We start from the raw sequence: 13,518 nt of genomic DNA on the forward strand, positions 1-13,518 counted from the left end.
CACCCCATTGGATGCACCCGGCGGAAAAAACAGAGGGGAGACCGACACACACACAGAGAGAACATGAAACAACGGGTTCACCATACACACTGCAAGGAGAGCGATCACCCAAGATAAGCCATCACCAGCAGCAGAGGGGGGGAAAGGAAAACCCTCCATGATGACAAGCAAGGTAGGCCACCTCCAGCAGTCAACAAGAATATCTGAGGAACAGTGGGGGGTGGGGTGGGGGTGAGAATCAACATGGGGAAACATCCCTACCCCGTGCAATGACCCATCCACTCCCAGTCTCCACTCAAGCCCAAATTAATTGCATCCAGTTTGCAAATCAATTCCAACTCAGCAGTCCCTTGCTGGAGTCTGCTTTTGAAGCTTCCTTGTTGAAGGACAGCCACTCCCAGCCTGCAATCGAGTGACCAGAGAGATCAAAGTGCTCTCCAACTGGTCCTCGAATGTCACGGCTGCTACTCTGAAACCTGTCATTATATAGGTTTAAGGACTTCTCTAAGTGCAGAGGGAATAAATGTAGATGATATAGAACCCTTTCAATCCACTGCAGACCCAGCTGCCTATCCTCTCTGGGCAGCAGAGGCTACTACTGCAGGCTCCCTCCTGCATGGAGAGGAAAATGGTGGCAGCATCTGCTGTGCTGTCTGCCAAAGGAGTAAATCTGTTACCCTAGTAACAGATGTCTCTAGAAGCTGTCGTCTATGAAAAAAGCAAAACCTGAACTGCGTCTTTCCCTGCCCCCAACTGATTATTTGTATTCCAGTTGTGTCCAAGGGCCCCCATTAAGATCAGGAACCCATTATGCTAGGCACTGTAGAAACACAAGAGAGCCTTTTAATCAGCTGCAGTTTGGGTTTCAGGATCCACTACTGTCATATACCAGATTTTCAAAAGATCTTACTAACGCCCCCCAGAAAAGAGGATATGTAACTAGTATTGTCAACCTCAAGAGATCAAAAATCATGACTCGAGCCCCCAAAAAAGTATGAGATTTTTTTTTATAATGACTATGGGGGGGCTATTTGTCTTTTGATTTTTGAACTCTTTCTGCACATCTCCTGTGTGTGATAATTAGTGTTGCCTACTCTTCCAAATTCATTGAGTAAGATGATTTTGGACCCTGTTGCAGAAGCTCTAACCCCCATATCTTCCCTGCCCCTGCCCAGCAGTTAATTCTGTCCCCACCCCCATCAGTTCAGCACCCCAACCCTCACCCCTATCAGTTCAGCCCCACCATCAGTTCAGCTGCCCCAACTGCACCTCTCCTCCTCCCGTGGTTCTTCACCTCCTTCTCCCAGCCTGGGTGGGGCTGTACTGGGGTCCCCCTCTCCCCCTTCCAGGAGTGGGGGGAAACTCCAGAACGTCTTCACCCCCCCACCCCCGCCGCCTGTTCCCAGGTCAGGTGGCACAGGGAGGGAGAAAAGAGGGGCAAGAAGCAGAGGAATCACCCTTCCCCCACTGCTCACAGGAGGGGAGCATAGCTGCTCTGAGCGGCTCAGCTCTCTAGCTCCCTCCTCCCCTCCTGTGAAAATGGCTTCAGGCTGCTATGGGGGCAGGGGATTCAGCTTGGTTGGGACCTTGTGAACGACCAGCTCTCAACCAGTTCTTAATGGGGCTCGAACCTAAAATAGGGCTGGCTGGCCCCAGGCCCCCAACCCTTAAAGGGCCCCTGTTACAAAGTATTGCCAACTCTTGCTATTTTTTCACGACATGATTCTGGCTAAGGCTGGAGCCCATCCTTGCAGTGTAGCAAGAAGGTCCAGCCTCCTAGCAAATTTGAGCCCTATGATTGGTTGCCCATTTACCTCCCTGGCAGAATAACCAATAAGAGGTGCCATAGGCAGAACTTCCTCTCCCCCTCCCAATAGCAACCAAAAGCCTCTCTCACAGGAAGGGAAGAGGGAACTAAGCAGCCCAACAGTGGCTGATTCACATATGAAATTGACAAGTTTACTATTGCCTTCAGCTATGGGGCTGGTTACATGTGCACAGATTAGATCAAATTAATTCATAGTGCCTAGCAAATGGTATGGTGATGAGTGTGATATTTTTACTAAACGCAACTCAAACACAGAACAGTTATCTGACAAATCAATATTCACATTCGGAAAAGTTGTCACTAAAGCAAAGTTCTTTAAATCTGTAATACATACAGTGTCAATTGCAGAACAAACTCTGGTTTGACACAAGTGTATAGTGAAGATGGCATGCGAACGTGAGCTTTGAACATTCATCTGAGTACTGGCAGTGGTTCGAGATAAAGCACCCAACTTCAAACACTGTATCATCTGTAAGAGAGACAAAATGTATATATTCCATTTTTTATTTTTTTTAAAAAGAGCAAGAGTTGCTACACTTACCTGTCTGCACTTTAGAAATGCTCTTGCTATAAATAGATTGTTTCCTTGCTCAACTAATGTTTCAGCTGCTTTTAAATGAAAACTGCATGGAATCTTATGAGTGGACAGAAGAGTTATGTGGTTTCACTGTGGCTTCTCAGTACACTCTTCTGAGCTTTTTACAGCTATATTCCTCAGAGAGTGACAAGAAGATATCCCTCCAACACTTAAAGCAGTAGTGTACTAGAGCACCATCTACAATACAATTTCCCACATTAGTGCCAAGATGGGCACTAACAAGATTTAGGGACAGAATTTTAAAACCATTGCAGTAAAATTATTCTGACCAGCAAAAATGCATTTGAAAAAGTCATTTTAAAAATGCTTTCCTAACATGGGAAAAGTAGTATACATAGGATCTAGGGTACACATATACATGCTGGAACTACACTACCATTATAAAGCTATGCTAAACACAGCTCCTGTTCTTTCTTAGGGCTTGTCTTCACTACCGGAGGCGCTGCTGAAATTGATGCAGCAGGTGTTGATTTAGCGGGTTGAAGTGAAGACCCACTAAATTAACAGCAAAGTGCTCTCCAGTTGACTCTGGTACTTCAGCTCCCTTGGAAGAGTAAAGTAAGTCAACTGGAGAACATCTCCCGTTGACGCAGCACAATGAAGACACCGGGGTAAGTCGACCTAAGTTACATCAACTCTATAACATTATTCACTTAGCGGGAGTAGCGTAACTAAGGTAGTGAAGACAAGCCCTTACTTAATGCAGGTCCTATTTGTATCAACCTATAGACATAAAAGTGTCTGAAACAAAAGTTCTCATCTCTATTTTAAGCTTAAATTAAATTGCTGGGCTTAAGAAGTTTCTGTCACTAATGAAAAGGAAGTCCTACATATTTAGTCCTTATGTTTATCAGACGTTAGAAACTGTGGACAATAGCATTAGTATTTTCTACCCACCACCACCAACAACCTCTGCCTGCATCTATGGTTTGAAAACAGTTAAACTTGAAATATAGTAAGTTCAAGTTCAACTGGGGGTGGGGGGAGGACTGATAAATGAGTCAGGGTTTAACAAGTTTGTCCATCAAACTAGAGACAATCCATATTTTTATACTGGGGATGCATATGTTATATATAAACTTATTTTCAGTTATCACCTCTGCTTCTCCATTCACAGTTCGTGTTGTAACTCCTACTGTATAAATTCCTCCAGTTGAATCTTCATGTATTTTGATATTTGATTTTTTATTTTTTGCATCGATATCACGCGTTGTATCAAACAAATCAAGAACTTCTTCATTGTAAAGCTAGCAAAGAAAAAGGCATAAAATGTTACTTTTGGTAATAAATTCTAAACAAAAAACAAAACGTCTACATATTACCTTTACATAACATTCTAAAATTGACTTCTCATAGGAGATTCATCAATAATTACCATAAGGGCCACAGTATAAAATACAGCATTAGGAGAACAATCAGTGAACACAAAAATGACCAGAGGTTAATTATCTATGCACTTTTACTATCTAATTTAAGAAACATGAGCAATGTCAATTTGAGCCATGTGGCAGGGGGAGGAGTGGGTGCGGAGGGGAGAGAAATTCTAGGGTGAAGCCAACCCAAAGGAGACACTCAAAGCTAGCAGAACAATTGCAGAAACAGTTTCAGTGCAAAGCACCTTTGGACACCGATGATTTCAGACTGCTTTCTGTAGTTTTACTTTGGACATTCTTTCCCCTCTGCTGTCTGACTGTTTGCTTCAACCCTCCTTCCATTCAGTCCCTCACCCCACTTGCCTGACATGTTCCTCTCTATCCTTCTCGCCCCCATCTCCCTTCCTCCCCTCAATGCCCCTTTTTTGGTTTTTCCTTTTGGCTAATCCCTTCCTGTTCACCCACCACTGCCCTAGAATACATAGAATATCTAAGTAAAACAAAAAATCCACCCCATCCAAAAATATTACATGAAAAATACCAAAACAACCACACACAACAACACTGTGAAACTGACATGGAACTTACAAGTCATACTCTAGTTGCAAGTTAGAAAATAGGTAGGTAAAGGGTCTTGTCTATTTAGATAAACTCTTTGGGGCATTGTTTCTTAACTCTACCTTTGTACATTGCCTGGAACAATGGGCCCAAATCTTAATTGGGGCCTACAGTCACAACTTTAATATAAATAATAAAAGCAACACATATATGATATTTTTAGGCTGTCAAATATTCACATAATATTTAGCCTTTAGAGAACAAACATTAAGAAAAAAGCTATTGTCCAACAGCCTGAGAGAATCAAAACTTGGCTTAGCCAAGATTTTCAACATACGTGTGAGTAAGTTTAGGCCTCTAAATCAATACTTAAGCACCTAATAAAAAGAAATTTATTTTTAAAGGTCCTCAGGACCTAATTACAGTGCCTGAGATTATTGTGTATGCACTTATCAAAAAGAATAGTATGGAATGCAACTCCTGTGCAGTGGCTTTTGCAAGACAAATTAGGCAGAAGTAACATTTTTATTTCTAGTTGTAGGCTTGACATACTAGTTACTTAGCACATGTGGGATTTTTTTAAATGCAGGCAAGCTGTCTCAGAGGTCCAGAGAGGCCTGGGTCACTTTTAAGGCCCCTAGCCATAATTAAAAAAAAACAAATGATAACACATGAAAACAAAATAAGGCATCAAAAAAAAAAGAGACATAATTTGAATATTTTTTTTATTTAACAAATGCTTTTCTAGCCTTTTTCTGCGCAAATCAATGCACTAATTATTGAGGAAAAATTTAGCTTTTGTGCAATGTCAAGTTGATATTAAGCATGGGAAGCCCATTCAAATGCTCTTATCCCATAGTTGAATGGTGATAGTTCTTTACCTGCTTCAACACATTGAATGTGCATTCACCTGAAGCCACTGATGCAGGCAAACTGACAAAAATACACAATACAAATGTGATATTAGGAAACACCCCAGAGAGTCCAAATTCGAGAATTTCTTGAAGCAATTCCTTTGGCTTGCAATCCAATTTAAAGTTTACGGAATATAGTCATTTGAGGAAGATGACCTCGTCACTGAGATCTTTTGAGATTTCTTTCTTATACTGTTGCTGAAATTGTTCAGCTGCAGAAAGTAGATCTTCATTACTCCATCGGTTGAACTGCCAGAGAAACCCAAAAAGGGGTACAAATTAGTTGCAGTGACTCAAATCGATGTATAAGACCTGATTGAATAGAGTCAATGATGACAAGGAAGACATTGACCCTATTATGCTGCTCAGCATCGGATTCAGTAGGTAAGTTGCGATTGGTGGAGAACTCAGATGAAATGCCAATATTCTGTGCTACTAATTTGCGCTCAGTCAGGATCACAACCCATTGTTCACGTATCTGTTGAATGTCGTGGATAAGACTTTCAATGTTATCCCGCTCAACATCAAGTGCAGCATTGCGTGCTTCAATTACCAGATTAGTTTGGTGGATCATTTTAAGTAGCTTCATCCACAAAGATGACATCAGAATGCATTCAAATTTGGACATGTGCTTCTGAATAGACTGAAGTTTACTTTGAGCCTATGCAGTGAGATTGAGATTCAAGCTTATTTAAAGCCTCTCTCACTGAATTCAAATGCTGTGCAATTGGTTAAACACCATTAATCCTTGCAGACCATCTAGTTTTGGACATCCCATGCAGTGAAACATGAAGAGATTGCTTCAGAATTTCCCACCTTTGTGGACTGCTACTGAAGAGCTTGTACATTTGCTGAACAGTTCCAAAGTAATTGCCTCCTTGCATGGTTCAACACAGTTGAACAAGGTTGAGTGTGTGAATTATGCTCACGCAGAACTGCTTGTACACTTTTGTACTTCCCAGCCATAGTAGATTCATTGTCATAGGCCTAACCAATGCAGACCTGAAAATCTAACTTAAAACCTTCTAGAATTGCTAGTACTCGAGCAGCAATTTCTTTTCCAGTTTTTCTCGTGAAAGTATCAAACAAAATAAATCTTTCAATTGAAAATTGTGAGCTGTCTACAATCTTAATATATCGAATAACCATAGTAGTCTGTTCCTTGTGAGAACAATCTGGAGTGGAATCAACAATGATTGAAAAATACTTGGCATTTCGAATCTCATCAAGAATTGTTACTTGTACGAATGACCCACATAGCTCAAACTCGTTTTGTATGCGTGTGGAGAGATAATGGACTTGCATGCACTTTTGACTCTCTTGCGATTCTTGAACACGTTTAACATGCTCTGATAAAAGTGGGTCATATTTGCTGAGGAGCTCAGTTATGCCTAGAAAGTTTCCATTTGCACAATCACCAATAAGTTGACTGGAACCAAAGAAAATCAATCCCCGCTCAAAATGAAAAAGGATGACATTCAGGATGTGCTCAAGAAGTTTTTTTCAGTTATTAGTTTCTGTAGAGAGTTCCATCAAGAGTAAATTCTCAACTGAACTTTCAGCTGATGCTGCCCTACTGGCTGATTTCCATGCAACATAGTTTTCTTTGTGTGATGCTGAACTCTCATGTGACGGTATTCGGTCTTTCAACTTCCTCCAACCTCTGTTGATGCTACCTCCTGACTGATCAGAGAGAACTGATGCATTTGCAACACTTTTGTTCAAAATGAAGCGGGTGTACAATACAGAGATTGTTTTTCTGTACTCCAGCATAACCAGTCTTTTGTGCAGGTCTCACCATTTGGAAGAGTTTTTGTCAACAGATGAGTAGGGAAAGCATGATAATCAGCATCTCGTGGAATGTTACTTGGAATTTCAAAACAACTAATTTGAAGAAAAGATTGCATTTGGGCAGCATTGCTCCTGTCAATAATTCCAATGTTAGTCACAGTCAAACCTGTGGTACTCATGTATTGCTCTTGCTGCATTAAGATCTACATCTTCCTGTGGCTGTTGAGTTTCTTGATCGTACACAGGATCTTCTCCTGCATCTGTTACTGTTAGCACATCTCCTTCTTGACTATTGTCCTCATGTTCCGGTATTGGCAGTGAAATATCACTTGTTGCAGTTGCAGATGTTTCATTATCTGTAGCATTGTTTGTTGGGTAAAGGTGTGATTTCCAATAGTTTGAGAAATGAAGTTATTGGCTTTGAGCTCAGTTGTTTTTGCCATCTCTTGCTTGCACCACTTTCAAATCTCCTCTTCATAGTGATCAATCTGGTCAATATGTAGCCTATCCACACTTGAAATATTCTGCTGTAAATAAGTAGCTTATCTACACTTGAAATCTTCTACTGTAAACATGTACACAAATGCTGAATAGACTTAAACAAAGGAATACTAATTAAGAACACAAAATTAAACAGTCAGACAGGTTATTATCCTTATCACTGAATCAAAACTCAAGCACGCAAGGTATAATATAACAGGCTGAGCTGAAGACAAAGGGAAGACATATATATAGTAAACACAGACACAGATACAGACAGAAGAATAATGTCCAAATATTTCAAACGTGTGTCCTCACGAAACTTACTGTACAAGACTGTCCTCACTAATTTTCATCTTGAATCTGGGCCTATAGACTACAAAAGCCTATGATGGCCAAGCTAGGGTTCAATCAACCAACCAGTCACCTCTTTTGCCAACCACATGAAGATAATAAATGAGGAATTCTCACACATAAATAATTCCTTAGTCAACTAGGCATAAAACTATAAAGATACTAAAATGTAACAATTCTCTATCTTTCAACGTGCACTTGATCCAGCACCAGCCGCTAGCAGAGGTCTGTTTATATAATCAGCTGATCAGAGAGGCATGTTCAGTCTAATCTTGTTCCATCAGAACCAATATATTTTTATTAATATTTATGAACATTTTTAACTCTTTAACATGACAAAATCTATATCTAACAAAAAATGTCTTTTACCAAATCACATCTCTTATTTGCTTAAATTTGAGCTTGAGGCCCAGGCCTGTTTTTACACAGGATACAGAAGCATAACAACTAATTATATCTATAGTTTCCACTGCATTGTTTAGTTACAGAACAGTATTTGGGGGTTACAACAGTCACAGTAATGTTTGTAGAGTTATATGCTGCATAAACTCTTGAAATCCAGTAAATATTCTCTTAAGGTTATGTCACTGCTCATGCTGCTACTATCCAAGTTGAAGTAGAGCAACTGCAAGTCTCAAAACAATTAGAAAGCAAAGTCCAAATACAGGGTGAAGAGAACAGTTTTTAGCATTTGCACTATTCATTGTGCATTATTCTTCTAGTCAAACATTAGCCAGAGAGTTTAAAATTTGTGCCTAAAATGAATAGTGGCAAAAGTGTGCAAGTCTGACAACAAAGTAAAGTTTGTTAAACTTTAGTCACGTTTTAAAAGTTATGTAGAACATCTTATACAAACAAGCAGCTTTTTACAAAGAAGCCATGGTCACGAGTGGAGCTTAAAAGATTTAGATAGATTCCAGCGACAAAATACCAAACTAAACAATACACAAATTCCTACAATTTACAATAGAACTTTCTCAACCTGCACTAGTGACAGGGAGAACCACTATGCAGTATCAGATTTTGTAGTTTAGCAATATGTGGGATTTTACAGTTACATTAACCGGAGAGCCAGTGCAGACTCACAAGATTTGCAGACTAGTAAGCGTTCGGAGTGTAGGAATGAGGGAAGGAGCACAAATGCCATTGGCCTTAAGCGCTCCTAGTCCAGTGTCAGGGAATTACTAAGCGAGACAGGGGACAGGTGACACTGGCCCATATTTGTAACCATATTAGCCCTCCCACCCTCTTAACCGAAGCAGAGTTGTAAATAGGCCAAATTCCCAGATAAATTGATATTAATGAAACAAAACATTTCTGGAAAAAAGTTGGTAAACATATTTTCTTTCTTAATTTGAATGGGCTGAATCTGAAAGTGATGTTTACCAAGCTGAATTTTGAACTTTAAGATAAGTAAAAACAAAAAAGAAAATGGCTACCATTTATAACTCAAAAATAACCCAACCAAACAGAAAGTAAAGAAGAGGTACTCAATACGGAATATGCTCCGAATTTGGAATACTGTGCTATCAGAAAACACAGGGAGCAATCTCTGTTGAAGATCATACTCTCTGCTTCCTCTGGTCACATGATGATATACACTTGAATTTTGTTGGTTTTCCAGTAAGGACAACACTTAATGTTAAGTAAACTAATACTTTTAAGATATTTTGATATGTAAAGGAATTAAATGCACTACTATGTATTTCAAAAAGTACCATACACAACATAGTATGATATAGTGTGTTTCTATAGGTTCCTCTCTTCCAAAAATAAACGTTAATATTAGGTAATTATTAGCCCTAAGCTAACCTAAAACTGACTTTTGCATATAGTCTACAGGAATTGAGTATTGATTTGGAATGCCATGGCATAAGCTACATACTGATAAAAATTTATCATTTATTCAATATTCATGCAGTAGTTAATAATTAAATTTACTGTTTCTCAGGTATTCCATAGACAAAACATGGAGACAGTCTTGAACCTTTCCCTCAACAACATCTCATGAGAAAAATATTTTCCAACAAATGAAAAAGGACTTCCAGTGAATAGGGATTGGCTAAAATACAAAAGGCAACCAATGCAAGACAAACTCAAGGATTTCCAAAATAGAATTCTATGAATTGCATCCCTAACAGCTCTTGAAACTGCATGCCCACAATTTTTACTTTGGCATAAAAACTGTTATGCAATGTACAGAAAGGTAAAATTAGCAGACTTCGCAAATCCACTGATGTTACTTCATCAAAGAATAAGGATGAACTGCAAACCCAATCTAGAGTTACAATGACCAAAACCTCAACAAGGCTACAGAGCAAGGTCCCCCAAGTGAACTGGAGTCTTTGCATTTTTCTGCCAGGATGGAAGTTCCAAATAAAAACTTTCTTCTGTAACAACATTCAAAATCAACAAACAAATATTTGAGGCAGCAGGGCATGAACAGAGGCTCACCGTACATGTAGCTGGTGTAAATAACCTCACAGCCTCAGATGAGAAATACCACACTAATTGCTATAAGCACTTCTGGATGCAAGTAAAAAAAATTAAGCATGGAATCTTTCATATTTGTACTGACATGGCAATGGTCTGCCTTAGTAATGAGTTAAAACATTGTGTTGAAAAAAGACAGTATTTTGGAACTTTCACGGGTATGGACTAGTTACTGTTTTCTCTCAAACGATGCTAGTGGAGAGGTCCCACATTCACTTGCAAGTTGCATGTCAACTTTCAAAGAAAAACGAATTCTACATCTTGATGGTGCTTACAAATTCATTGTCTTATGTGACCTACCTGCTTCAGAGAGACAAACATTATTAGTGCCTGTCAAATTCTGTCACATCCCTTTTTCTAAATTGTTAGACAGTGCAGGAGAAGAAAATTTATGAACCACTCCAGTTTACAAGAGTGATCTGGGAGATGAATCTCTTTCAATGGTACAAGTAGCAATGAAATTACACTTAGTATACTTGCTCATTCTGGGCTCAGCATGGGCTAAATGTCAGCAAGAAAGAAGCACTAGCTGTGATGTTACACCCCATATTCTTTATGGAAATATGGTTATGATATGAATATGGTGTAACTAAGATATACTTTATGCAAGATGGCTCACGTAAGGTATCATTGGAAAGGTTCTGATTTACTGTTGTGTTCATCCAATCTATACACATGTATCATTTTTGTATCTGAAGCTGGGAAAATTAACCATGTCTCTGTCTTTCAAATGTGCCACATTGATGAGGCCAAACAACATTAGTGGCTTATTGAAGAAATGCACACAAGCATAAGGATTACCCCAGGAACTGTGTGCAACAGAAATCTCTCAGAGATAGCTCTATACAGTGGGAACTGTTTGACCCAGGTCACAGGAAAAAAAGCTTTCCAGCAAGTGGGGGGAAGATATAAAAGAGGGACAATGACAATATCAAGGGGTCCTCACTCTCCCTACAACAACACACCTGAAAACACCTGAGAAACAAAGACTGAACTGTGAGAAGTGATGGTCCCCGACTAAGATCTTTAGCCAGTGTAAGAAAACCTGGGAAAGCCAAGGCAACTGGGGCCTTAAGAATCTGCCAGCCTGTTTATCACACAGGGTGAGAATCTGTTTATTTGTATCCTATCAGTGTTTTAAGCTCAGTATGCAGTTTTTGTTTATTTACTAAGGTAACCTGCTTTGTTCTGTTTGATACCCCTTTAACCACTTAAAATTCACCTTTTTTAGTTAATAAACTTATTTCTTGTTTATAATAAAACCCAGTTTATGTAATTTCTAATGGGGGGAGGACAAGCAGTCATGCACATCTCTCTTCACATTGAGAAAGAGGGAGGATTTTTATGAGCTTGTGCTTTGTAGATTTTTCTATACAGTGCAAGTGTGATAAATGGGGGTGGTGGTGGGGAATAGCTCCCTTTTATCGACACCCAGCCAGCCAGTAGCTATAAAATCCCTCTTAGCAGCTGTTCTCTAATTGCTCTACCTGTAAAGGGTTAAAAAGTCTCACTGCTATGCATAGGTAAAAGGAAGTGAGTGGGCACCTGTCCAAAAGAGCCAATGGAAAGACTAGAACTTTTTAAAATTGAAACAACACTCCCCTTTTGGCTATTTGTTGTTGTTCTCCCGGGGAGAGGCAGACAGGGAGCAGCTATGCTGTAAGAAGCTTCGGCCAGGTATGAAAAAAAATCATCAGTATTATATCTAGAAACTACTAATTTAAAACCCCTGAATACGTAAATAGATCAGGAAATGTCTAGGAAGATACGATTAAGGTTATCCATTTTATTTTGTTATGGCTTGTGGATTCCTCTGTGCTAACCCCAGGTGCTTTTGTTTTGCTTGTAACCTTTAAGCTGGATTTCAAGAAAGCTATTTTTTGGTGCTTAAACCCTGTAGTTGCTCTTTTAAAATCTAGCAATAGCCCGAGTTCCCAGATGTATTTTCTCTTTTTTTATTAATAAAATTTACCTTTTTTAAGAACAGAATTGGATTTTTGTCTTAAGAGATTTGTGCACATGTTGTTTAATTAGCTGGTAGCAACAGCTGATTTCAGTTTTTATTTCTTCCCCCCTTCTTTCTCAGCTCTTCCCCACAGGGCGGGGTGAAAGGGCTTGAGGGTACCTCACAGGAAGAAATTCCCAAGTGAACCTTCCTGGGCTCTCAAAGGGGTTCTGCACTTGGGTGGTGGCAGCATCTACCAATCCAAGGTCAGAGAAAAGCTGTAACCTTGGGAGTTTAATACAAGCCTGGAGTGGCCGGCATTAATTTTTAGAATCCTTGCAGGCCCCCACCTTCTGCACTCGAAGTGCCAGAGTGGGGATTCAGCCTTGACAGCAAGACAGTATTATTTTGGGTTTATCTCCCAAAAGGGGTGTGCACGTGAGTGCTGGGGAAGTCCTCTCACACAGAGCTGACTTCAGTCTGTGAATGCAGCAGGGAGTGGCCCTGCCTATGTGTGTGTGCTGCAAGAGGCTAGAGAGCCTAATTCAGCAAAGCAGGGAGATGGAATCCTGGCTGGTTGAGCAGGAGAGGCTCAACGAAATCCCAGTACAACAGGTGGCACTCCAGAAGGGGGGGGGGGGGATTCAACCCATCACACTAGCTTGTGTGCCAAAAAGCATATCCATGTTTTTGTGACTTCTCTTAGGTGGCCAGTCTATTCTTGAGGTAGGGGAAGTTGAAGAAGGTGAGGAGGAGGACACAGAAGATAACATTGTAGAACTATGAGAAGATGTGAAACAGAAATCGTATAAACAATCTAGGGTGTTAAGTATTGCACAAGATTTCATTTACAGTGTAAAGAGGTAAGAAGTGGACACCCAAGCATGTTCGGCTTGGAAGCACCCTTCACCAGGCCACAAGTTTTAAAGAAAACCAAAAAACAACTTGTTCAGCTACTTCACAATGTTGAGTGCTGTCGCAGCTAGAAGGACCTACTTTTGGTTGGCATAGTATTGGGCAAGAACACACTGATGACAATGAATGAGGATGGAAGAGTGATCCCATCAAACTTGGTTAAAGGAAGATTTACCTATTTCACTGCAGATACGATTGATACAAATGACGATACACTTGACGAGCAAAACATACTTCACGCCACAGTATGCAGCCTGGCAGAGAGGACC

At 40.0% G+C, this 13,518-nt stretch overlaps 1 protein-coding gene across 14 annotated transcripts in view; it reads right to left on the bottom strand.

Moving 5' to 3' along the window:
- KIF21A (kinesin family member 21A) overlaps positions 1–13,518 on the bottom strand; it is a 184,673-nt gene that overhangs the window by 93,581 nt on the left and 77,574 nt on the right. For all 14 annotated transcript variants that reach the window (XM_043496647.1, XM_043496633.1, XM_038406479.2 and 11 more), the window contains exons 4-5: positions 3,524–3,673; positions 2,163–2,297 (exon numbers count right to left, since the gene is read on the bottom strand). In XM_043496647.1, the coding sequence (XP_043352582.1) occupies positions 2,163–2,297; positions 3,524–3,673 (285 nt within the window). The remainder of the gene's footprint in view (positions 1–2,162; positions 2,298–3,523; positions 3,674–13,518) is intronic.

This window comes from Dermochelys coriacea, chromosome 1, assembly GCF_009764565.3.
Source record: "Dermochelys coriacea isolate rDerCor1 chromosome 1, rDerCor1.pri.v4, whole genome shotgun sequence".
Taxonomy (NCBI): Eukaryota; Metazoa; Chordata; order Testudines; family Dermochelyidae; genus Dermochelys; species Dermochelys coriacea.